Source organism: Stomoxys calcitrans, chromosome 3 (genome assembly GCF_963082655.1).
Source record: "Stomoxys calcitrans chromosome 3, idStoCalc2.1, whole genome shotgun sequence".
NCBI lineage: Eukaryota > Metazoa > Arthropoda > Insecta > Diptera > Muscidae > Stomoxys > Stomoxys calcitrans.
The window spans coordinates 189,243,169-189,271,058 of record NC_081554.1 but is presented as its reverse complement, the minus strand read 5'-3'; the positions used below and the strand labels follow the sequence as shown (position 1 = coordinate 189,271,058).

General features: G+C 38.7%; 1 protein-coding gene across 1 annotated transcript; it reads right to left on the bottom strand.

Annotated features, from left to right (window-relative positions):
* Nucleotides 1-27,606, bottom strand: LOC106082046 (serine proteinase stubble). Its single transcript, XM_013244353.2, has 6 exons — nt 27,110-27,606; nt 5,392-6,497; nt 5,297-5,331; nt 794-929; nt 419-715; nt 1-263 (listed from the first exon to the last, which is right to left on the bottom strand). Exons 1-6 carry the CDS (start codon nt 27,399-27,401, stop codon nt 108-110), a joined length of 2,022 nt encoding a protein of 673 aa, XP_013099807.2. The 5' UTR covers nt 27,402-27,606; the 3' UTR covers nt 1-107.
* Nucleotides 27,607-27,890: the final 284 nt, after the last annotated feature.

Sequence of the window (27,890 nt, the reverse complement as noted above, 5' to 3'; positions counted from 1 at the left end):
TACAACATATTTCGCATAAATTTTTTTTTCAGTAACCTATTCACATGATTCTCACTATGTGATGTCATGTGAATTCGTTGAAGTTTTCGTTTTTAGTCGTCAGGTTCTTATTTAATATTCTTATAGATCCAGGGCAGCAGAGAGGTAACTCGAGTATATACACCAGGGTATTGACCCTTACCACAGCCAATGCCCCAGGAAACAACACCAACTTGAACAAAACGGCCACCTTCGTTGACAATCATGGGACCACCAGAGTCACCCTAGAAAAAAGAGAAAAATTTTAATTTTATAAAAAAATATTTTGATTTATTTTTTTTTTTTTTAATTTTTATAAAAAAAAAAACAAAATCTTTTTTTATTTTCTATTTTAATTTGATTATATTTAAAATTAATATTTATAATTTTTATTACTTACACTGCAAGAATCCTTTGCTGCTTGTCCAGCACAAACCATAGAGTCAATAATGCCAGCCGGAGCCGCTCGTCCATATTTTGAGGCACATTCGGCATTATTCCATATGGGAATTTGCACCTTCTGCAGAATCGAAGGTTGAGGACCATTTTCTCTTAAACTTCCCCATCCAGCCACTGTGGCCAAATGACCACTATAGCTACTTCTTTGTTGAGCAGGTGAAGTGGGCAAGCAGACTGGTTGTATTTCCTTGGTAAATTTCACCGGATCACTCAAGGTCAAAATGGCAATGTCATTGTGCTGTAAAAAAGGCATAAATATGGAAAGAAGGACAAGAAATTGGTTTAAATTTTGAAGTTAAATTATTGCATCACTCACCAAAGTACTGAAATCAAATCCTTTATGTCTCACTAGACGCTTGACTCTTCGGGCCACATGTTGTACCTCATAATCGGTGCGTATGTTGTAGTCACCCAAGTGAACGGTTAAAGCGGCTACATCCCAGGAAGTCATTCTAATTAAGAAAATAAAGACAAAGGATAATTTAAGCTGAAGAAAGTAAGTAACGAGCAGGCAATCTCTATATATAACCGCTCTAAGGCTAACATGTAATGCTGTTGGGGAATGCTAAGGGGCAATTGGTTGGAAGGTGCAAAGAGCTTCTTCGAACCATGAGAAAAGTTGTCAAGCTCTACCCAGGTCATCAAGGTGTGGCGGGAAACGAAACGACCTAACAGCTGGCCAGGAATTGGTCGCTGATTGCCGCAGATCTTGCTATGGAATCAATAAGACCTCCACTGCGCAAGCTCCTTGGTAGGGTGGGCAACTTCTGTGCGAAAAGGGTTGTTGCTATAGGTTAGGTTAGGATAGGTTAATATGTCAGTCTGCCATTACGTTTTCGTTCATTGTGATACCACAGGAACAAGCAGCAGAAGTCCTTCTAGCTGCCAGTGCGGGACACACACACACACACATCTGATGTTCTACAGTTTCTTCTTCCTTGATATCCTTACAGCTTCGGCAAAAGTTGTTACTGGCAACCTTCAGTCTGTTTTTTAGCATGTTTTCCGTGCAGACAGTGACCTGTCATGACGTACATAATAACTAAGACGTCTGTTCTAGCCAGTAAAAGCAAGGGGGTAGACCTGGCTATAAGGTGTCAAAGGCCCTGTGGCCGAGATTTTCGCAAAACTGGACGTCACTTATCCTGTGGCTGAGAAAGCATGACTAACGACTGCTTGAAAGAGTCCTGGATGGTCATTGCAACGTCGAGTATTTGACGTTGCGTTGGGCACAGGGAGAGGCAAACTTCTGTAGGATATGCGATGACGAGGAGTTGGAGTTGAAAACAGTCTAGCAGCTGTTGTGTCACTCAGCGACAATTGTGAGGAGAAGACAAAGGATAATGATTAAACACCTCTTTCCGAGCCTGAATTCCCTACAGGTTCTTAGCCCTATTGCCATTTTGGAGTTTGTAGAGGCCTGAATTGGCTGACTGGATCATATTCTAAACGTTTCATTTTTCTGCCCTTATTTGCTGCCATGAAAAGTTCTGTGGTGTTTGTTTATCTACTCTTTTGCTTTCTTCTAGGGTGAAAACAATGGACTCAAGGTCTTAGGGTGAAGAGACCGAGGTTTCTAGCCGCGTGCCTTTCAACTCAACCTTAATTAAGGGTCATCTCTTTCCTTTAATAGATAGTTAAGAGTAGTCTATTTTCTCATAAAGACCTTTCATCTGAAGAAGTCTTGGGCATCGCCCATTTTACCACCCGGCTCTCTTTTTGTCGCATAGAATACATTAAAGTGTTAATTTTGTCCTACGACAGTACATGGAGGGCAGCAAAGATTAGATTTTATTCTTGCTGAGGGCGTTTTCATGTAAACAACAACACAGTGAGTCCTTTTACCTTTGAAAGCCCGACCGACTTCTTCCTGAAAATGACCATCCAGTGTGGTTTTTTCCTGCAGAGGAGCTTAAAGGGTGCACAGAAGCCTTTTCATGCTATAATATGTTCTGCAGAAGACTGCTAAGTGTATTCTCTCTTATGTTGATAGCTTCGAAGGCACATTCTCATACAAGCACATACAGAAGCCTTTTCATGCTATCATCTGTAGAAGGCTACTAAGTGTATTATTTCCTATATTGATAACTACAGAAGCAAATACTATTTCCTGTAGAGTATTGTGGACCACTTTTTCGTCTAGGTTAGGTTAGGTTTAAATGGTAGTCTGCTATCAGACTCACTTTGACGTTTTCGTCCATTGTGATACCACTGAAACGGAAGAAGGAAGATGCCTTCTAGTTCCTAACGCTGAACCATTCAGATCGCTTTAAAAAGCCCAACAATTTGCGAATGTTTACATCCCTTAAATCAGACAGGTTCTTAAAGAAATGAGAACCTAAAGTAAAAACAACTTCTAACTGCCAGTGTTGGACAGACATATTTAAGGGTTCTATAGTCTCTTCTTCTTCGATGTCCTCACAGCTTCTGCAAAAGTTAGTCAGCATGTTTTCCGATTAGACAGTGACCTATCATGACCTACCCTATGACTGAGACGTCTGCTCTAGCCAGTGACAGCAAAACGGTAGAACTCTTCAAGTTTAGATTATGCCCCGTAGTCTTGGAATGCTGGGATATCTCTGTGACCCGGCACTCAGAACAGGTGCTTTTTTAACTGTTCAGCCATCTCGTTAAAAGATCCGCGACAGCCGAGGGCGGTTTTTGTGTTCGGAAATGCGTTCTCCGGGGATTTAATGACTGCCTGGCTGTCTAAAGGATATTTAAGCCAATCGTCATTATGACATTATATCTTAGCCATTCCACCAATTCCTTAATTGCAAGGATCTCCGCTTGATACACACTGTAGTGGTCGGTTAACTTTTTCGATATGACCAGAGTACACCCCAAAGCCCAACTGGTCGTCTTGTTTGGAACCACCATTGGAACCATATCGTAGTTCCAATCGATTCTATCAGAAATAGTGGTACAGTACATTTTATAAAAAAGCGGCACAGGCAGCGCGTTATCAACACTGCCTGGAGCATCGGGCATTGTATCAAGGACAATACAGTGTCCGGAGCTGCCACATGACAAAAGAGAAAGCTCGCTTAGTCTCACGACCATGGTCGATAGTTCCTCAGGCAAGTGTTCAGTAACAACCGCTGAGTGGTCTCCTGATTCTCCAGATCCACCGCTTCTATAGACCTTCAGTTTCAACTTGTTGAATGCATAGAAAACAACTCCTTCAGACCTGTTGAGGTTTACGAGACAGCCGATGTTTAGTACAAAAACTGCATATCTCCCGTCACAATCAGCCTCAGCCAATCTTCCAGTCAGTGGTTGAAAGATTGGGCTTACATTCCTTTCCAAGGCCAGATTTCACCAATCTTTTTTAGGGTGTAACGATACATTTCAATTGAGCGTTGATCCCCCAAGGCATGTAGTTTTTTCGGCCCCCATAACAGCCTGCATCGTTACATACTGAAGGGGACCTAGAAAATTCCACAAGAACATCGGAGTATACTGATGACAGTCCATTGACTATCCCACTCCAATTATTCCTAGGTATGCAGCCCTTTTCTTCTTCCTTGTCAACAACTGCCTTCACCAAACTTTCCCCAGCGACATTAGCAAAGGTTCTTCTCCTTTAGGCTTGGGAATCACTCCAGGTGAACGCTGTATTCGATTCAAGATTTGTAGTCATCATCCTCCAACCCAATTTAGGGAGTCTCTCTCCCTAATAGTGAGCGTCTTAGGATCATTCACGCCAAGCCTCTTAATAAACCTGAGAGCGATGCATCTTCTATTATTCCAACCTCTAAAAGAGCGTGTTGGTTTGCCGGAGAAGGCTGATGGCCTAGGCACGTTATAGGCATGCAACTGCATATTTTGCCCATGAACATTCCACTAAGGGACAGGGGCAAACTTTTCACATATCAATGAGTGCAGTCCGATTCAATAATAAGGGGCCTCCTTTTAATAGCCGAGTCCGAATGGCGTGCCGCAGTGCGACATCTCTATAGAGAGAAGTTTTACATGGCATAGTACCTTACAAATGTGGCCTCCAACGTTTTAGGCATGCGAAGATAGAATAGGTTCGGCCTTGTCTTGAAGACTCGAACCAGGTGTCTTCGTCGAAAGCCCCTGCTGACCGAAAAATGTTTGAGAAGCCAAATAACAAAACGTCCGCTCCACTCAACGGTTCAAAGAAGAATTAGTCATTAATTCCACAGACCTTTGCAAAAGGCTGTCTATTCCTTGCTATCAAGGATCGTCTATAACGCTAGCGGTCGACTGTTCTATGAATATACCGCAAGGTGTCGACTATTCGCAAAACATGCCGCTAGGGGTCGTACCATTTCTTTACAAACTGTAGTAGGTGTGCCACAGCGGCAAAAAAATCGAAAGAAACTGGTAAAAATATGCCGAGATATTTCTTAAAAAAGCAGATCGTGTGATAAATCTTAAGGCCCTTGTTGTCCGGGCGCCTTTCGGTAGGCTTCTAAAGTTGGTCACCTCGGTATTTCGAAAAATTGTTCTTGCTGCCAAATCTCCATTTGCTGGATAGTGCTTAAAAATTCAAAAAGTCAGCTTGAGGTCTACAATATCGCATTTCAGAGATATCTCAACCCCTCCTCACACGGCATATTTTTGCCTATTTTTTTTTTAATTTCCTCCCACTGTGCATATGTTTGCACTAAGTGGGGATATCCATTAATGAAAATTTTTTCATATATTTTTGCGTTAAACCATAAGTGCTGAAATGGTAACCTCTGAGCTATGGTGGCCTGCCAGGGGTCTTATTAACCTTAAACCCTAAATAAGTGCCCTATAGCTCCTTCTAAACACAATTCTGACCAATGGATTTTTCATAGCTTACCTTGCCACACAATGGGCCGCTGTCAAAATGTGGTTCTGCAGAAGAAAAACAAAGTTTCTAAGATACAGTTTTTTTGAAAGTAGTATTTTACTCACATTTGTTATCAAACTGCCACCGCAAAATTGCTTGCCCGATTTGAATATAACAGCAATCCAGGGAAATTCATTGGGACTAGCATTGGTGCCTCCGACTATTCTCTCCTGATCGGGAGCAACCATGCCACACTTCAAGGGTAAACCAGTGGAAGAGCTAACACCGCTGCTGTCAGCAACAGTGGTAGGTCTACGTGTGGTTGTCGGAGGGCTGGTGGCAACTGGTCTATATGTCGGATAACTGGGATAACTAGGGTATGAGGGTCTCTTTGTGGTCAATGAGGTAACAGGTCTTTTTGTGGTATTTGGTGGCACATATTGCCCTCCAGATGAGGGAGGGTGTGTGGGATAATGATGATTGGGTGGATGTGTGGGCAATGGTGGAGGCCAACTGCCTGAAGAGGGTGGATGAGTGGGCAATGGTGGTGGCCATTGTTGTACACCAGAAAATCCACCAAATTGTGCTGGCCAAGGATAGCGTATGAAATTATTGAAAACCTGGGCTTGTTTGAGATTCTCATCTACAGGATCGTAGCCTATATTGTTGCCCTCTTGGAAGTCTGTATTGTCATATTTAGGAGGTTCGGGTTGGAAATCATTATAATTAGCAGGAGGTTCTAAAATGTCCGAATCTTCTGAACTATCCTGGGGTTTGGATTCCTCTTCACCATTACCATTCTGCTGATCAACATCCACTACCATGGTGCTGGACTCTTCGGGTAGTTGGGAAGGCCCCATTGGTTCCAAGGGCTGCTCTCCAGGCATTATGGGTGTTATGTTATTTATGCTGGTGCAACACACTCCTGAATTGGTTCTTGCAAATTGATCGAAATAGGTACACAACTCATCTGGGTGTTGTTGCTGGTAGGGCACAAACTGCGGGTATTGAGGCAAAGCGTAGAAAGACAATTGGCGGCGACGCCTTCTGTGTTCTTGGCTGCATTTATTAAAACCCATGCATACTCCAACTAGACCACGGGAGGTGATGCACCTTGAACCCTCGGCACCGATATTTTGTATGTAGAAGAAATTGGGTCTATAAAAGAGTTGACGACTTGTGCGATTATGAGATGGAGGACCCATGTCCTCGGCCAATGGCATGAGGGGTTCTGAAATAGAATCAAATTATTTTAATTAAAAATATTTCTGCTTACTTTTTATGACATATTTTGAATAAGCTATTTATGAAAATAAAATTTATAATAGAATAGGGATAGCTAAGAGGGTAATATTCCCAATGGCTGATGGTTTGCAATAGGTCTTTTTTTACAATGAATGATAACAAAAGTGGTCTTATACGATTTCCAAAGGATGTCAAATCCTCATGGACGGCCACCAAGGATCATATATTACCTATGGACGACCCCAAATGGATGATTCATAGCGGGTAGTTTGGACGACGCCTGCTAATGGTAAAGGATAACATAAGGTGGGTCATATATTTTTATAGGCAACGGCACAGTTTTTTCTGTGGTAAAACACAAAGAATAGCCTTATTCCGCAGAAAAACGCTGAAGAAAAAATTTTCTGGCAGTGAAAATTTTTCTTAGGGACCATAGGGGTCTGGACGATCTAAAAGTTTTCTCTCTTTTATATATAGTCGCCTGCTAATGGTAAAGGATAACATGAGTGGGCCTTTGCTGAAGAGGACCGTAAAAGGTTTTATTTTATTATAGGCAACGGCGCAGTTTCTTCTGTGGTGAACCACAAAGTATGGCATTATTCCGCAGAAAAACGCTGAAGAAAAAATTTTTTGGTAGTAGGAAAACGTAGAAAAAATTTTCTGGTAGTAGGAAAAGGTAGGAAAACGCAGAAGAAAAATTTTTCTGGTAGTGAACATTTTTGTTATGGAGATGACCTTTTTCCTTCTAGGAAACGAACAAGGATAACCTAGAGACCGGTTTATATGGGAGCTATATCAGTTTATAGACCGATTTGAACCGTACTTAGCATAGCAGTAGGAAATCATAACAGAACACCACATGCAAAATTTCTGTCAAATCGAACAAAAATTGTTGCTTGTAGGGGCTTAAGAAGTCAAATCGGGAGATCGGTTCATATGGGAGCTATATCAGATTACAGACCGATTTGAACCGATTTCACTGAAAATTAGTCGAATCGGACAAAAATTGTAGCTTGTAAGGGCTCAAGAAATCAAATCGGGAGATCGGTTTATATGGGAGCTATATCATGTTTTAGTCCGATTTGACCGTACTTGGCACAGTTGTTGAAAGTCCTAACAGAGCACTACGACAGCCAAATCGCACAAAATTGCGGCTTGCAAGGGCTCAAGAAGTCAAATCGGGAGATTGGTTTATATGGGAGCTATATCAGATTACAGACCGATTTGAACCGTACTTGGCACAGTTGTTGTAAGTTATAACAGAACACTATGTGCAAAATTTCAGCCAAATCGGATAAAAATCGAGGCTTGTAAGGGCTCAAGAAGTCAAATCGGAGAATCGGTTTATACGGGAGCTATATCATGTTCTTGACCGATTTGAACCGTACTTAACACAGTTATTAGGAGTCATAACAGAACACTATGTGCAAAATTTCAGCCAAATCGGACAAAAATTGCGGCTTCAAGGGGCTCAGGAAGTCAAATCGTGAGATCGGTTTATATAGGAGCTCTATCCAAATCTGATTCTATATGGCCCATTTGCAATTCCCAATGACCTACATCAATATAAAGTATCTGTGCAAAATTTCAAGCGGCTAGCTTTACGAGTTCGACCGCTAACGTGATTTCAACAGACGGACGGACGGACATGGCTAGTTGGAAACAGAATTTCGAGACGATTCAGAATATATATACACTTAATGGGGTCCGAGATCAATCAAGATGTTACAAACGGAAAAACTAGATTAGTATACCCTCATCCTATGGTGGTGGGTATAACCACACATCGAAATATCTATTTCCGACCCTATAAATTATATATATTCATGAACATCGTAAAAATCTAAGATCATCTATCCATGTCCGTCCGTCTGATTTTTTTTGTCCATAAGCAGGTTAAGTACGATGATGGGCTACATTGGACTTTAACTCGATATAACGCCCATATAGACCGGTCTGTTGACTTAAGGTCTTAGGCCCATATTAAAATCCGATTTTGCTGATAGTTGGGACAGTGAGTCGTGTCGGCATCCTTTTTCAATTTAATCCAGAATGGTTCACATTGGATATAGCTCCTGTATAAATCGATCTCGATTTAAGGTCATGGGTCCATAAAAGGCGCATTTATTGTCCGACTTCGCTGAAATTTAGGACAGTGTTAGGCACTTCGAAATCTTGTTTCTTTTTGGCTCAGACCGGATCAGATTTGGATATAGCTGCCATATAGACCGATCTCTCGACTTAAGGTCTTGGGCCCCCTAAAAGGCGCATTTGTTATTCGATTTCGCCGAAACTCAGGACGGTGGGTTGTGCTAAGCCCTTCTACACCTTTTTTTAATTTGGCTCAGATCGGTTTAGATTTGGATATAGCTGTCATATTGTCCGACCACTCGATTAAAGGTCTTGGGCCCATAAAAGGCTCAGTTTTTCTTTTTTGAAGATGGCTCAGATCGTTCCGGATTAGGATATAGCTGCCATATAGTCCCATCTCTCGATTTAAGGTCTTGACCCCCCAAAAGGCGCATTTATTGTCCGATTTCGCTGAAATTTGACACAGTGAGTTATGTAAGGCTTTTCGACATCCATGTCCAATATGGTTCAGATTGGTCTATGTTTGGATATAGCTGCCAAAAAAGCCAATATTAAACCAAAATTAAACAGTGAGTTATATTTATTAAACCACTCAATGCCCGTGCCGAATTTGGTCCAAATCGGACCATATTTAGATATAGCTGCTTCATAAATAATGCATTTTTCACCGGATTATGCCGAAAGGTGGTTTACATAAAAAGATCGAAAAGTTGGTGGGTATAAAAAGTTCGGCCCGGCCGAACTTAAATCCTTTTAAATACCCACCACCATAGGATGGGGGTATACGAGTCTACTCATTCCGTTCGTAACACCTCGAAATATTGACTTAGGACCCCATAACGTATATATATTCTTGATAGTCTCGACATTCTATGTCGAACTAGCCATGCCCGTCCGTCCGTCTGTTGAAATCATGACAGAGGTCGAACGCGTAAAGCTAGCCGCTTGAAATTTTGCACAGATACTTAGTATATATGTAGGTCGATGGGGATTGCAAATGGGCCATATTGGCTCAGATTTGGATATAGCTCCCATATAAACCGATATCTCGATTTTTCTTGAGCCCCTGGAAGCCGCATTTTTTGTCCGATTTGGCTGAAATTTTGCACATAGTGTTCTGTTATAACTTCAAAAAACTGTGCAAAGTACGATCGAAATCGATCAATAACCTGATATAGCTCCCATATAAACCGATCTCCCGATTTGACTTCTTGAGCCTTACAAGCCGCGATTTTTATCCGATTTGGCGGAAATTTTATGTTATGACTCTCAACAACTGCGCCACGTACAGTCCAAATCGGTCTATAATCAGATATATCTCCCATATTTTAGCAGAATCCATAGTGGTGGGTTGCCAAGATTCGGCCCGACCGAACTTTTACTTGTTTTTTGTTAATATGTTGGTCGAAGATTTCATGCAATGGAATAGGCAAAGATCATTTATGGCATAATATCGTTAATTTCTCTTTCGAGCTTAATGCTATGGAATGCTTTCTTACTTGATAAACTTGCAGTTCATCTCTTGTCAATACATTTTTGTGAAAATCCTGGATTTATTTTCTGTAAAATTCTCCCAACGACCTTCAAATTCTTTTGATTTGTGATAGAATACCAAATTTTTTTGTCATTGCCCTATTAGAAATTTATGGATACCGGCTAATAAACTTTTGGGCACGAATTTGGAAGTAGATAAAAAAACATACGCCTGCCTACACGACCCATACCAAAACGTTTATCCAATGTTAATTGAAATTTCTTTCCATGGTTTTTATGGACTTTTTTTAATGATGTTTATTTTTTTCATATCATTTTGGCCAGCTAGTGCGTGTAAGACAGAAGTCCCAGAAACGTGTGACCGAAAAGGGGCGGGAAATGCGCAATAAATTCATGATTTATGGCGAGCAAACAGAATAGAAGAGCAGGCAACGCTTTATTGTTCGTTCGCTGGGTAGCCAAAAACGTTTAATCAACGATTTTGTCTTAATTAATGTGTGTTCCCTTGCTCCAGCAGAGTTATGTTCTGAGAATAAACGAATAAACGTGTAAACATTAATTTTAAATTCGAACGAATGGCTGGAATAGAGCAAATTTATCATTTAAGCGCTTATTTAAAATTTATTTTTTTTTTGCGAAAAGAAAGTGGCCAGATTTGCTGATGGCTCGTTACTAACGCTGTTCGGCCATAAAATCATAATAAATAATTCATCAAATGGCAATAAATTTTTCTAAAATTTAATCACAAAATAAAAAAATTGTATGGCAGTTGGTTAAAAAAAGAGAGATAAAGAACATAGGGCATGTCTTCAAAACAAATAAGCTCTGAATGTCATAGAACTATTAAAATTCAAAAATTTTAAATAAAAATTTTAAAAAGAACAGTTTCCAAAAATTGAGCTTGAGAACTGAAACATCGTTAAGATTAATAATTATTTTTATACCCTGCACCATAGGAAGGGGGTATACTAATTTCTTCATTCTGTTTGTAACACCATGAAATATTCGTCTGAGACCCCATAAAGTAGATGTATTCTTGGTCGTCTCGACATTTGGAGTAGATCTAGAGATGTCCATCCATCCTTCAGTCCGTCCGTCCGCCCGATCGTCCGTCTGTCTGTCGAAAGCACGCTAACATTCGAAGGAGCTAGCAGCTTGAAATTTTGCACAAATACTTCCTATTAGTATAGGTCGGTTGGGATTGTAAATGGGCCATATCGGTCCATGTCTTGATATCGCTGCCATATAAACCGATCTTGGGTCTTGACTTCTTGAGCCTCTAGAGTGCGCAATTCTTATCCGAATGGAATGAAATTTTACACGACGTGTTTTTTTATGATATCCAACAACTGTGCCAAGTATGGTTAAAATCGGTCCATGTTTTGATATAGCTGCCATATAAACTGATCTTGGGTCTTGACTTCATAAGCCTCTAAAGTGCGCAATTCTTATCCGAATGGAATCAAATTTAACACGACGTGTTTCGCTATGATGTCCAACAACTGTGCGAAGTATGGTTCAAATCGGTCCATAACCTGATATAGCTGTCATATAACCGATCTTGGGTCTTGACTTCTTGAGCCTCTAGAAGGCGCAATTCTTATCCGATTTGAATGAATTCTTGCACGAAGTATTTTGTTGTGATATTCAGTAACTGTGTCAAGTATGGTTCAAATCGGTCCATAACCTGATATAGCTGTCATATAAATAGATCTTGGGACTTGAATTCTTGAGCTTCTAGAGGGCGCAATTCCTATCCGATTTGGCTGAAATTTTGCATGTCGTATTTTATTCTTACTTTCAACAAATGTGTCAAGTATGATTCAAATCGGTCCATAACCTTATATAGCTGTCATATAACCGATCTTGGGTCTTGACTTCTTGAGCCTCTAGAGGGCGCAATTCTTATCCGATTTGAATGAAATTTTGCACGACGTGTCTTGGTATCAATTCCAACAACTGCGCTAAGTATTGTTCAAATCGGTTTAGGTTTTGATATAGCTGTCATATAAACCGATCCTGGATCTTGATTTCTTGAGCCTCTAGAGGACGCAATTCTCATCCGATTTGGCTGAAATTTTGCATTAGGTATTTTGTTATGACTTCCAATAACTGTGCTAAGTATGGCTCAAATCGGTACATAACCTGATACAGCTGCCATATGAACCGATCTGGGATCTTGACTTCTTGAGCCTTTAGAGGGCGCATTTCTCTTTCGATTTGGAAGAAATTTTGTACAACGGCTTCTCTCATGACCTTCAACATTCGTGTCTAATATGGCCTGAATCGATAAATAGCTTGATACAGCTCACATATAAACCGATCACCCTATTTTACTTCTTCAGCCCCTAAAGTGCGCAATTCTTATTGAAATTGGTTGACATTTTACACAGGTCTCCAACATACAATATAATTTAATTGTGGTTCAAACCGGACCTTATCTTAATATCGATCTAATAGCAGAGCAAATTTTGTTGCTTTTTTGCCTAAGAAGAGATGCCGGGAAAAAACTCGACAAATGCGATCCATGGTGGAGGGTATATAAGATTCGCACGCTTTTACTTGTTTTTTTTTTAATTCTTATTACTATTGAACTAGGAGGCCACCATAGCGCAAAAGTAAGCATGTCCGCCTATGACGCTGACCGCCTGGGTTCGAATCCTTCAGAAAAATTTTCAGCGGTGGTTATGCAGGCGACATTTGTGAGGTACTTTGCCATGTAAAAACTTCTCCCCAAAGAGGTGTCGCGCTGCGGCACGCCGTTCGGATTCGGCTATAAAAAGGAGGCCCCTATCATTGAGCTTAAAATTGAACCGGACAGCTCTTATTGATTAGAGGGAAGTTTACCCCAGTTCCTTAATGGAATGTTCATGGGCAAAATTGCATTTGCATTGAACAAAATCAGGGGGAGCTCAAAGAAAATATTGAAAATATATCCCGAATGAAATTCTTAAGCAAACTGATTGAACGCCTATACATCCCTAAGAAAGTTTAAACCAATCTCAATTAAAATGTTTATGATTGTAACAAAAGAGATGATATCAAAATTGCACCTGCAATATATTGACCCAATTTTCTTAAAGACATCCTTAATATTCAACAAAAATTCTTAACGGTTTCCAAGACAATTCGCACGAATTGTCGGAGTAAAATAAAAAATGCACATAATTACACTTGTCAATCATTCGCCAAAATTTGGAGCAACCGAAATAACCCATTTTTATAGACTTAAAGAAAGTTTCGTACGGAAAAATTAAAATGACAACATTGTTTACAAAATGCATAACAAAGAGCATGAGTAATATTGTTCTTTTAAAATTTTAATTATAAAATTCCAAAAACAAACTCCGAAGAAAAGTGAAAAATTTATTGAAATACACAAAGACAAAAATTCTTCATGAAGACATTCATTAAACATGCATAACATGCTCTTCACGTAGGCGAAAAAAGTGTAAACGCATTCCTCTTAAGCCCCCTTCAGAGCGATCGTGGACAGTGCAGATTCACGTAGCCTTAAGTCAATTTCGAGAGACAAATATTCTTGTTATTGCAAATTTGTTTTTAAGATTTAAGGAAAATTAGTTTTTTATATCAACGTTCTGCTTAATTTGAAATGTTAATTTATTTTGTAAGAAATGAGGTGTTAAGGTAAACATTCATTTTTATCTCTTGGACAACTTTCAAAATCATTTTTTGTTTATTTAAAGCAAAGAGAAAATTGAAGAAAAAAAAACTTTCAATGTTTGTTATGCAGATTATTTTCCAATTTTTCGAGAATATGCGTTTTAATTGTTTGCCATTAATGGCACAAACCTCAAAAAACCATTAAAAAACACCCAACCATATAATTTCTCATTGGTATTTGTTATGAATTTTGATTGATATGACTAAGAAATGAGATATTAGAGTTCAGTCAACTTTGAAGCTTAAAATTATCAATATGAACGCCTTAGGAGGCATTCCTTAAAATAAAGTGAAATAAAATGATAACAAATAAAATAAAAAAATAGAATAAAATGAAATAAAACAACAAAAAAACCACCATTCGTCATAACCCGGTGAAAATCACATAATTTATACCCCCATAGCAGTCATATCGAAATATAGTCCGATTTGGGCCAAATTTGGCATGGACATTGAGTGGTCTAATAAGCGCAAGTACAAGTCATTGTTCAATTTTGTAGAACAAAATATTAGTCTTATTGGTAGCTATACCGAAACATAGACCGATCTGAAGCATATAGGATACGGATGTCGAAAAGTCACTGTGGCAAATTTCTGCGAAATCGGATTATAAATGCATATTATATGGGGCCAAGACCGATCGAGAGATCGGTCTATATGGCATCTATATCCAAATCTGGATCGGTCTGCTCTAACACAACTCACTGTCCCAAGTTTCAGGAAAATCGGATAATAAATGCTCTTTTGCACCATAGCCCTAAATCGAAAGATCGGTCTATATGACAGCTATATATATATGACAGCTATATACATCTAGACCGATCGGGTCCAAATTGAAGAAGGTTGTCAAGGGCATAACACAATACCCAAATTTCAGGAAAATCGGATAATGAATGAGTCTTTTATGGGGCCAAGACTTTAAATCGAGAGATTGGTCTATATGGAAGCTATATCCAAATCTGCAGCGATCTGAGCCAAATTGAAGAAGTATGTCGAAGGGCCTTACACCACCCACTGTCCCAAATTTCGGCAAATTCGGGCAATAAATGCGCTTTTTTGGGCCCATCGAAAGATCCACACAACTCACTATCCCCCAAATTTCGGCACATCGGACAATAAATGCGCCTTTTGTGGGTTCAAGTCTTTAAATCGAGAGATCGGTGTATATGGCAGCTATATCCAAATCTGGATCGATCTACTCCAAATTGAAGAGGGATGTCGAAGTCCCTTACACTACTTACTGTCCCAAATATCGGCGAAATCGGACACTAAATGCGCCTTTTATGGGCCCAAGGCCTTCAAAGAAGAGATCGGTCTATATGGCAGCTATATCCACATCTAGACCGATCGAGGCCAAATTGAAGAAGGTTATCGAGGGCCTAACACAATTCACTGTCCCAAGTTTCAGGAAAATCGGATAATAAATGTGCCTCTTATGGAGCCAAGACTTTAAATCGAGTGAACGGTCTATATGGCAGCTATATCCAATTCTGGACCGAATTGAAAAGGATGTCAAAGGTCCTAACACAACTCACTGTCCTAAATTTCAGCGACATTGGATCATAAATGTGCCTTTTATGGGCCCAAGACCTTAAAACGGTCTATACCCAAACATAGACCGATCAGAAGCATATAGGACACGGATGTCGAAAAGCCTAACATAAGTCATTGTCCAAAATTTTTGCCAAAATCGAGTACGAAATGTGCCTTTTATGGGCCCAAGACCTTAAATCGAGAGATCGGTCTATATGAAAGCTATATCCAAATGTGGACCGATCAGGACCGAAGTGAAAAAGGATGTCAAAAACCCTAACACAACTAACTGTCCCAAATTTCGGCGAAATCGGACACTAAATGCCCCTTTTATGGACCCAAGACATTAAATCGAGAGATCGGTCGATATGGCAGCTATATCCAAATGTGGACCGATCTGGACCAAATTAAAGAAGGATGTCAAAGGCCCTAACACAACTAACTGTCCCAAATTTCGGCGACATCGGACAATAAATCCGGCTTTTATGGGTCCAAACCTTAAATCGAGAGATCGGTCTATATGGCAGCTATATACAAATCTTGACCGATAGAGGCCAAATTGAAGATAGTTGTCTCTGTCCCAAATTTCAGCGAAATGGGATAATAAATTGGGCTTTAAGGGGCCTTAGATCTTAAATCGGCAGAGTGGTATATATAAGGGCTACATCAGGGTATAGTTTATATCGGCCCATCTTCGAACTTAACCTCCTCATGGACAGTAAAAGAAAACTGTGCAAAGTTTCAGCTCATTATCTCTATTTTCAAAAACTCCAGCATGATTTTAACAGACAGACGAACGGACATATCTAGATCGTCTCATATTTTTATGACGATCAAGTATATAACTAATAACTATTGGGTCGGAAATATATATTACCATGTGTTGCAAACGGATTGACAATATAAATAAGCCCCCAATCCTTCGGTAGTGGGTATAATAAAAAAAATAAAATAAGCAAAAGCGTGCTAAGTTTGACCGGACCGAATCTGATAAAACCTTCACCATGGATCGCAACTGCCGAGTTTTTTTCTGGTATCACTTTTTAGGGAAACAAAGGATAAAAGAGAAGAATTGCTATGCTATTGGACCTATATCAAGTTATAGTCCGATGAGTTGAATGTTGAACACCATAGTAGAAGTCGTCGTGTAAAATTTCAACAAATTCGAATAAAAATTGCGCCCTTTAGGGGCTTAAAAAGTAAAATAGGTAGATCGGTTTCTATAGTAGCTGTATAAGGCTATAGACTGATTCAGACAATATTTGACACGTGTGTTGAAGGTCATAGAAGTAGCCGTTGTACCAAATCGGATAAGAATTGCGCCCTCTAGTGGCCCAAGAAGTCAAGACCCCAGATCGGTTTATATGGCAGCCACATCAGGTTATGAACCAGATTTGGCACAGCTATTGGAAGTCATAACAAAAACACGTCATGCTAAATTCCAATCGGGTAATTCCAAAAATCGGGTAATAATTGCGCCCTCTTCGGCTAAATTAGTTAAAGTTAGTTAAATTAGATTCAAGATCGGTTTATATGGCAGCTATATCAGGTTATGAACCGATTTTAACAATACTTGGAAGTCATATCGAAACACGTCATACAAAATTTCAGGCTAATCGGAAAGAATTGCGCCCTCTAGTGCCTCAAGAAGTCAAGTTTCAAGATCGGTTTATATGGCAGCCATATCAGGTTATAGACTGATTTGGGCCATAATTGGCACAGTTGTTATATGTCTTAACAGAACTCCGCATGAAAAATTTCAGTTAAATCGGACAAAAATTGCGGCTTGTAAGGACTCAAGACGTCAAATTGGCAGATTGGTTTAAATAAGAGCCGTACTAGGTTATAGACCGATTTGAACCGTATTCGGTACAGTTAATGGAAGTCATACCACAGAACACTATGTGCAAAATTTTAGCTAAATCGCACAAAAATTGAGGCTTACAGTCGCTCAAGAAGTCAAATCGCTGGATGGTTTTATATGGGAGCTATATCAGGTTATAGACCGATTTGGACCGTACTTGGCACGGTTAGTGGAAGTCATACAAGAAGAAATCAAATCGGGGGATTGGTTTAGATGGGAGCTATATCTAACTATGAACCATGTGCAAACCCCAACATTCCCCCATCAATATTTAGTATCTGTGCAAAACTTCAAGAGGCTAGCTTGGTGCGTTCAACCGCTATCGTGATTTCGACAGACGAACGGACATGGCTAGATTTACTTAGAATGTCGAGTCGATCAAGAATATATGTAATTTATGGGGTCTAAGATCAACATTTCGAGGTGTTACAAACAGAATGACTAGATTAGTATACCTCCATCCTAAGGTGGTGTGTATACAAATGATTGATTCAACTAATTATACCCTACACCACCACTGTAGTTCAAGGTATTATAAGTTTGTGCATTTGTTTAACACTTATTTAACATTTCTTTAACACTAAGAAGGAGAAGAGCTAGACCCATTGATAAGTACACCGATCAGCTTAGAATCCCTTCCTGATTCGATTGAGTTATGTCCATCTGTCCGTCTGTCTGTCTGCCCATGTATTCTTGTGATCAAGTTACAGGTCGCGTTTATTGTCTGATTGTCATGAAAATTTGCATATGTCACTTCTTTGGTTCAAAGACGACCGCTATTGATTTGAAAAAAAAAATCGGTTCAGATCTAGATATAGCTCCCACACATATCTTTCATCCGATAAAGCTTTTAAGGCTGTAGAAGCTACAATTTAGACCGATCTTTAAAAGATTTTGCGAGAGGTGTTTTATTTGACGTCCTAATATGTGTGGAAATTTTCATGAAAATCGGTACAGATTTAGATATAGCTCCCATATATATATTTCATCCGATATAGCTTTTTATGGCTGTAAAAGCTCAATTTTGGTCAGATCTTTTCAAAATTTGGCATGGGGTGTTTTATTTGGCGTCTTCATATGTGTGCTAAATTTCACAAAAATCGGTCCAGATTTAGATAAAGCCGCCATATATATCTTTCATCCGATATGGACTTTTAAGGGTGTAGAAGCTACAATTTTAGTCCGATCTTTAAAAGATTTTGCCCGAGGTGTTTTATTTGACGTCCTAATATGTGTGGAAAATTTCATGAAAATCGGTCCAGATTTAAATATAGCTCCCATATATAACTTTCAAACGATATAGACTTTTAAGGCTGTAGAAGCTACAATTTTAAACCGATCATTAAAAGATTTTGCGTGAGGTGTTTTATTCGACGTCCTTATATGCGTGGGAAATTTCATGAAAATCGGTCCACATTTAGATATAGCTCCCATATATATTTTTCATCCGAAATGGCCTTTTAAGGCTGTAAAAGCCACATTTTGGGTCTGATCTTTACAAAATTAGGCATGAGTTATTTTATTTGATGTCTATAAATGTGTGCAAAATTTCATAAATATCAGTCCAGATTTAGATATAGCTCCCATATATATCTTTCATCCGATGTAGACTTAAGGCTGTAGAAGCTACAATTTTAGACCGATCTTTAAAAGGTTTTGCGCGAGGTGTTTTATTTGACGTCTTAATATTTATCTTTCATCCGATATGACCTTTTAAGGTCGTAAAAGCCGCAATTTTGGTCTGATCTTTACAACATTTGGCATGCGGTGTTTTTTTTTGCGTCTTCTTATGTGTGCTCAGCTTTGGATATAGCTCCCATATATATATTTCCTCCAAGTTTTAAGCCTTTGGAAGCTCCAATTTTGGTCCGATGTTTACAAAATTTATCATGAGGCGTCCCAAACGACGTGTGCAAAATTTCATTGAAATCGGTCCTGATTTGAATATAGCTCTCATATATATCTTTCATCAGATATGGACTTTTAAGGCTGTAGAAGCCTCATTTTTGGTTCAATCTTTACAAAATTAAACATGAGGTGTTTTATTTAAGTTCTTAATATTTGTGGTAAATGTGATCAAAATCGGCCCAGATTTAGATATAGCTCCCATATATATCTTTCCTCCAATATGAAGTTTTAAGGCTGCAGAAACCACAATTTTAGTCCGATGTTAACAAGATTTAGCATGATGTGTTTAATTTGACGTCCCAATACGTGTGCAAAATTTCATAAAATTCGGTTTCGATTTAAATATGTTACTCCCATATATATTTTTTATCCGGTATGTCAATATTTCAATAGACATGCAAAATTAAAGTTTGACTAGATTTTGAGATAACTTTTATATATTAAAAGTAGCAAGTATACTAGGTGGTTTAGGGTATTATATATTCGGCCCCGTTCGACTTTTGCTTTTCCTTTCTGGTTTTTTAATTGAAAACATTTCTATTTACAATTAAATATTTGATTAAAAAAAGTCGGTAGATAAACTTTTTATAAGGATAATCTCTTGTTTACCAAAGACATAATACCCAGTACCACATATGATCTAAAAACAAACTACCATGTGTTCAACAACAACACTTATTTTAGTAAATCAACATTTAGTTAAAATTTCGCAATTCGTTTCATTTGGTTTCCCAGTAGCATAAAATTACCCAAAACAATTGTTGTTCAATGCCTTATGTTTTATTTTAATACTTTCCGCCTCATTATACTAAACAAAAGACTTAAGACACAAACCTTGCAAAGAAAACAAATAGAGCAAAGAAATTTTTTCTATGACTAAGTGTTCTAAATCTCTAAGCAGACAACGCCTTAAATCAGAAATTGTCATATTCATCGGTAGAAAGGAGAAATAGGTAACTTTTTTTTCTCTAGAAAAAAATGTGTCTCAAAGAAAGAAGTTCATTGATCCTAGGTTTCAAGTCTCACGCGAGTTGTGAGTTATGGGTAGACAAACACAGATGACATATTGGTTTTCTCAAGCAAATAAAAGAAGCAAACAATGCCAAGCCGAAAAAATCTATAATTTTTACAAATAGTTATACGAGTACAAAAATAAGCAACTGCTATACCAACGCCATTGATAATGAGATGCTGCTGGAAAAAAATAACCAACTTTGTGAATTTTTTTTTTACCTGGAAGAAATGAAATGCTTTACTTTCCCGGTATTTTCATCTTTTTAAAATGTTGGTTGAATGTAAATGAGTCTAAGATCATATAACATGTGCTATTTTTTGTATTTTTTATTGGTGAGTAAACAGAACTCAACTTAATTCATATCCATAATAGTTTCTTCAAAAACTGCTGTGTGTCACAGCACCACCAAAGACCAAAATCCGATTTTTTGAGTTATTGCCGCAAAATTAAAAGAGCATAGAGAAAAAAATGCCATCAACAACCACCCGCTGTTTGGTTGCTATCTTGGCCACATGTAAACAAAGGCCCTGCTGCGATGCTTGATCTGGCCGATGAAAGATTTATGTTGCCATTGCCATTAACCCAAGAGATCGATGGTGATTGGATTTGTTTGCTCTTTTTTGGTGGCTACAAAATCTTCAAAAAAAAAATAAATAACAACAACACCCAATTCTAGGCAAAAGAAAGCAATACAACATATTTTAGCACATAATGTGTTAAATATTTCTATTTTCTGTTTTGTATACCCAAAAAATTCTTTCCTAGAAGCTGACAGACGGCTATTGTGTTTGCCTATTGGTGGGAGCATATAATGGGTCAAAGCATTTCAATAATGACAAGTGTTTTAAATGGGACATAAGCATGATTTATCACCTCTTTAATATCGTTGTTAATTTGAAATAAATTTCCAAAACAGAACGGCCTAGCTGACACCATTGAAATTCCATTTCACGTTTAAAATGTATTACTTATGCTTTTACTTCTAGTGTTTATGTTTAGAAAACATCACGAAATGTAGCAACACCATAAAGCGAAAACAAAAAAAAAATGGCTAACAACGCCACAGCCATTTCCCTTTTCAAGTTCATTGACTTCATTGGCGTATTGAAGGCAAATATCGATTTATTTGAATTTCGTTTTAATTGAAATTGAAGTCACATAATTGCCAAAGTTGGCTATTCAATGGTCTCCTAGGAACCAGCTGCTGTGTTTGTTTTTATTTTTTTTTGTAGAGTTTGTAATAAGGGATTGTTCTGGAGATGAAATAGACCACGTGATACATAGCTAGAAAAACAAAACTTGAGAAATGATTTGATTTTGGAAAATTTTTTGCCAAGCTTTTAATATCAAATTATAAGCTTGTCTATGTTAGGATAATACTTTTTAAAAATCGCAATGTATAGAATTGTTGTCCATTGGCGCCAAATCGCTAGAAAACTTCCCAGAAAAAAAGCTCTTTTAGAAAACTTTTTTGTTTGAGTTGAGGAGGAAGTAGAGGAATTCAGTTTTATTGCCTTATATTGGACAATTCAAATTGTAGGTTAGGTTCAAAAAAGGGTGCGGATATTAGTCCGCCCCATGCCACAATGGACATACCCCTAAGACAATAATCGGCTTGTTGTGCACTTTAAACACTAAAAAGGTAACCTCGATAAAGAAAATCTAAGTTAGAAATTCAGTGCTACTTACACCATCTTTAATTGTTTTCCATGTCACGTCCCTAAGTTGTTTCATGTCTAGTATTGTGTCCCCACCTAAGTGCCGGTATCTCTTGGACGCGAAAGGCGAGCAATGCCATAGGAAATGCTTCAACGTTTCATCATCTTCCCCACATGCCCTACAAATGCTATCACTTGCCGCATCGATTTTATATAAGTGAGCTCGTAGTCTCATATGTCCCGTTATGATACCGAGAGCTATACCGACCTCCTTTTTACTACCTTTCAGTAATAGCCTCGTCTTCTAACGATCTGGATCTCCCCATAAGATTTTTGCCGTCCCACCGACTGTTTTGCTGTACCACAGGATTGCAGGCGCATTTGTCGCTAATGCCCTTAACTCGAACTGCGTCGACCCGAAGGGCTTCGGGTTAGCCTAGTTTATTGACGGAAGATCTCGGACCTTCACTGCGAAATCATCTGCTTTCTCATTCCCAGTTAATCCGCTATGACTCGGCAACCAAACGATGCGGATCGTGCTATCTTTAAAGAAGGCGTTAATCTTCTTCTTACACTCCAAGACTGATCGAAACTTTACCGTCCGTTTACTGTCCATAAAAACGTTTATACTGGACGTCCTCGCGTTAACACCACACCACCTCCTGCATTCCGAGATCGCCCGGATCACCGCCTGCATGACCATATTATGTTCAGGCAGTCTCAATCAGATCTTAGTCCCTGGGTTCTCAATGTAGACTCCCAGGCCCACTCTGTCCTCTAGCTTTGATCCATCAGTTTAACATGATCTTCCAGATGGAAATACTAGGGTTCCGTCAATCCAAGACTGCCGCTGACAGCAGTGCCTCGCACTCAACCTCAAGTGTCGTCTCAGGTATCCGATCGGAAAAAAACCCTTCCAGGTTTCCTATCGTCGCCTCGATTATACCTCTATCGTATGACCTGCTCCTATCCTCTACCCATTCTCCCATTGCCTTAAGTCTCATAGCCGCAATGGCTGCCTCACATTTAATTTGTATGTCGTTGGGTCGGATATCTAGAATGGTCGCCATTGCCCTAGTAGGAGGGGTCATCATCGCTCCAGCTATTCCAAGACAACATGTTCTCTGGGACGTAAGTAAGTATTGGCCTAATCATGATCCTGTAGAGCCAGTGGACTATCCTCGTATTCAAGCCCCATTTCGAACCTACGGCCCGTCTACATAGTGCCCAAAATCTGTGGGCATTTTCGGTACGATCCCGAATGTGACACTTCCAATTCAAATTACTGTCCAAGACATGAATCCTGGATCTAGCCCAGTCATATGCCATATGCAAGACCCTTTTGGCGCTTCGTTATGATCCTGAATGTGACACTTCCAATTCAAATTACTCCGAAAGACCTGAATCCCGGATCTAGCCCAGTCATATGCTATATGTAAGACCCTTTTGGCCCTTCTGCATAGCTGGTGCGGATTCTTACCCCCTAAGAAGTATAATAACATCGACTGCGTAGCAGACGGGTTCAAATCCCTCCTCAGTCAGCATCCGTAAAATGTCATTTATGGTGGTCACCCATTGGAGTGGCGATAAAATGCCCCCTTGTGGCGTGCTTACTTCCTCCCTTATAAAGGGTGATTTTTTAGCTATTATCTTAATGGCAACACTGAAAAACTATTCTATAGCTCTTAAAAAATCACCCTTTGTTTATGTCATGAGACACAATTTATCCACCTGTTCCTTAGCAAACGGTACTGGTCTAAGGATTGGATCAGTGTGTCGGTCAGCACATTGTTAAACACCTCCTAGATTTCACTGCATACCCCCGTGTGTAAGTCTTGGCATCGAAGGACTCTTCTATTTTATGCACAACCTTGTTCAAGGCAGTTTCCACCGACCTTCCCTTGACATAGGCATGCGGTTTGTATTTGAGCAATTCGCTGGATGTCCTACTCATTTTCATGGCGTCCGCAATACGTTCCACGGTTTTGAGTAGAAAGGACGTAAGGCTTATAGGTCTGTAGGCTTTTGGTGTCGCATAACTTATCTTGCCGCATAACTTGTCTTGTCGCATAACTTGTCTTTTTTTGAAAATAATTTTTGAAATTTCGAGATCGTTGCAATTAAAAAATGTATTGAACAAGTAGAAGCGCGTTAAATTCGGCAGGGCCGAGTCCTATATACCCTCCACCATAAATCTCGTGTGGCAAATATTTTTGATGACTTTTTCAAATATGTAAAAGCTATATAAGGTTATAAACCGAAAAATAAAACCTCAGGAAGTCAAATTGGTTATGAACCCATTTAGACCATACTAGGCACAGTTGTTGGAAGTCATACCAAAACGATACCTGCGAGAATTCAACCAAACTCTAGAAGCTCAAGAAGTTTAATCGGGAGATCGGTTTATATGACAGCTATATCAAGTCCGTCTATGACGCTGAACGCCTGGTTTTGAATCCTTGGGAGTCCATCATAGCGGTGGTTATCCCATCCTAGTGCTGGCGAGATTTGTGAGGTACTAGGCCATGTAAAAACTTCTCCTCAAAAGAGATGTCGCACTGCGTCACGCCGATCGGACTCGGCTATAACAAGGAGGTCCATTATCATTGAGATCAAACTTGAATCGCACTACACTCATTGATATGTGAGAAGTTTAACCCTGTTCTTTAATGTTCATGGGCAATTTTGGATTTGCATACCATGTTATGGACCGCTTAAAACCATTCTTGCTAGAAGTCACTACCAAAACAACATGTGTGAAAATTCAGCTAAACCGGATAAGAATTGCGCTCTCTAGGAGCTAAAAAATTCATATTGGAAGATCGGCTATTATGGCAGCTATATCAAAATATGGACCGATTTGGCCCATCCCAACCGATCTACATACAAAGTCTAAGATCTACTACAAAGTAGTATTTGTGCAAAATTTCAGGCGTCTAGCTTTACTTTTAATCAAATTTGGTAAGAAACATTTCTGTCTTCGACATCATTCTCCTAAAGTGAAGTTTCATTGACGAGTCTGGCTCCAATTTAGACAAAGTAATTCTTTAACCCTAAAATGTACTTTATCACATTTTTAGTGAATACTGGCGTTAAGTTTAAGTTTGGGGTTCAGGTGTATTCATAGACTCATAGTAGAATTTCAAGGCCAACACTTTTGTAAAATATTTTGAACAGCCACAAGTTTATTTTAAATGGGTTTTTAAGAAAGAGACCAAAAACACCCCTTTAGTGAAGCGGTTGAGATTCGTTAGTAAAATGGTCAAATACCTCATAAACCTAAAATGAAGGGATTGCGAGTAATAGACACAATATTTAGAAAAATGTCTTAAACTTGGGAACTTCCCGCCCTCTAGTTTAGTTACTTTTCGATTTAAACTTTTAATATGCCGACACACGTTTTTCCTATTTGAGCCTCTTCTTTCATAGTCTGTGCAATTTTTGAAGGAGGTCTTCTAATCTAGTCATTCCGTTTGTAACACCTTGAAATATTCGTCCAAGACCCCATGAAGTGTATTCTTGATTGATTCGACGTTCTACAATAAATCGTTCGAGCCATGTCCGTCCGTCCTTCTGTCGAAATCATGACAGCTGTCGAACGCGTAGAGTTAGCCGCTTGAAATTTTGTACTGTTACTTAATATTGTACTGTAGGTCGTTGATGATTGCTAATGGGCAATATCGGTTCAGATTTAGATATAGCGATCTGCTCTTGACTTCTTCAGACCCTGGAAACCTTAATTTTAATCCGATTTGGCTGGAATTTTCCATGTAGTGTTCTATAATGACTTCCATCAACTGTGTTAAGTGCCGTCCAGATTGGTCTATAATCTAATATAGCTCCCATATATAGGGTTGTCCAAAAAGTAGTTGCGGATTTTTTAAAAGAAAGTAAATGCATTTTTAATAAAACTTAGAATGAACTTTAATCAAATTTACTTTTTTTACAACTTTTTTCTAAAGCAAGCTAAAAGTAACAGCTGATAACTGACAGAAGAAAGAATGCAACTACAGAATCACAAGCTGTGAAAAAATTTGTCAACGCCGACTATATGAAAAATCCGCAATTACTTTTTGGGCAACCCAATATAACCATCTCCCGAGGTTTATTCTTGAGCCCTTATAAGCCGCAATTTTTCTCTGATTTGGCTGAAATTTTTCATCTGGTGTTCTGTTATGGCTTCCAACGACTGTGCTAAGTATGGTCCTTATCGGTCCATAATCTGATATAGCTCACATATATAACCATCTCCCGATTTTTATTCATAAGCCCTTACAATCCTCAATTTTGGTTCGATTTGGCTGAAATTTCCCATGTAGTGTTCTGTTATGACTTCCAACAACTGTGCTAAGTACGGTCGTAATCGGCCTATAATCTGATATAGCTCCCGTATATAACGATCTCCCGATTTTTATTCTTCAGCCCTTACAAACTGCAATTTTTGTGCGATTTTGCGGAAATTTTGCATGTGGTGTTCTGCTATTACTCCCAACAAATGTGTTAAGTATGGTTTGAATCGGTCTATAACCTGATATAGCTCCCATATAAACCGATCCCCCGATTTTAATTCTTGGGTCCTTACAAGACACAATTTTTGTCCGATTTGTTTCAAACTTTGCATGTGGTGTTTTCTTATGACTTTCAACAATTTTGCCAAGTACGGTCCGAATCAGTCTATAACCTGATATAGCTCACATATCAATCGGCCTCCCGATTTGACTTCTTGAGCTCTTACAAGCATCAATTTTTGTCCGATTTGGCTGAAATTGAGCATGAAGTGTTTTGTTATGACTTTCAGCAACTGTGCCAAGTACGGTTCAAATCGGTATTTAACTTGATATAGCTCCCATATAAACCGATCTCCCAATTTGACTTCTTGAGCCGCTGGAACCCGCAATTTTTGTACGATTTGGCTGAAATTTACATGCGGTGTTCTGTTACCACATTCAATAAGTGTGCCACCAAGTGCCAAGTGTGCCACCACCAATCTATGGTGGTGGGTTCCCAAGATTCGTCCTGGCCGATCTTGACACGCTTTTACTTGTTTTACTTTTATGCCTTGTGGCCTTGGTTATATCAAAATCGTTTTTATGATTTCAATCTTTTAAATCACCTATTAGTCCATGTGAAATCCATTTATATTGAAGTTTGTGTCTTAAGTCTTTTGTTTTTTATTAATAATTTAAACGTCATGTGGTCTTTTACACACATTTTTTTAATGTAATTTTGCAAAATGACATCTATATTTCTTTTTTGATTTTGATCCTTGATCCTTCCATAGGCAATCCACATAGTATTAAAAGCAACATTTGGGGTTTTAAGATTTTTTTTTAATTTATTTTAGTTTTTACCTTCACTTTTCTCACCATCCAATGCTTTATCGTCATTTTTCTCCGTTTGAATTTCCTTTAGAATACTATCTTTCTCCTCTACCACCAGAGGAGTTTGTTCCAACATCAGCTTTTCATTTCCAATGGGAATACTCTCTTCAGGATTTTTTGTATCTGCCAATAAAACTGCAGGCGTTTCAGCCATAATTTCTTCAACAAAGGATGCATCATTTTTTACTTTTTCTGTTTCAATGCCATATATCAAGGGTAATATAAGCAACCCATAAAGGGCATATTTCATACAATTTAACATTTTCTTTTTTAAAATTCAATTTTATGCAAATTTTTGTGGTTTTTCTTTGCGTTATACAAAAAATATATATTTAAAATTCCACCAGCATCACCGTTTGTCAAAAATATTTTTTTTTTTTTTGTTCTTTTACTGAAAATAAGTCACTTTAGGATTTTTGGTTTTGAAGTTATTTCTTAAAAAATTTGTTCTGTAGACCACTGACGAAGGCCAAATTGTTGACAGAGGATGAATCTGCCGCTCTTAACCACCGATTACGTTCAAGGTTCGCGGGTATCTGATAGACTGGACGTTGACAATGTTACGTCTACAGTTATGTATGGTCGGTCCCGCATCGTTGTATGGCAAAATACTGATTGTGCTTTTTTTCGCTAGCTGTCTTTTGCTGCTGCTCAATTTCTGTAAAAGCAGTAAAAAGTAAAAGATTGGCGAAAAAAAGTGTACGCACCTCATTGGAAAAAAAGCAGGGAGAGACACATGAAAATAAAACAA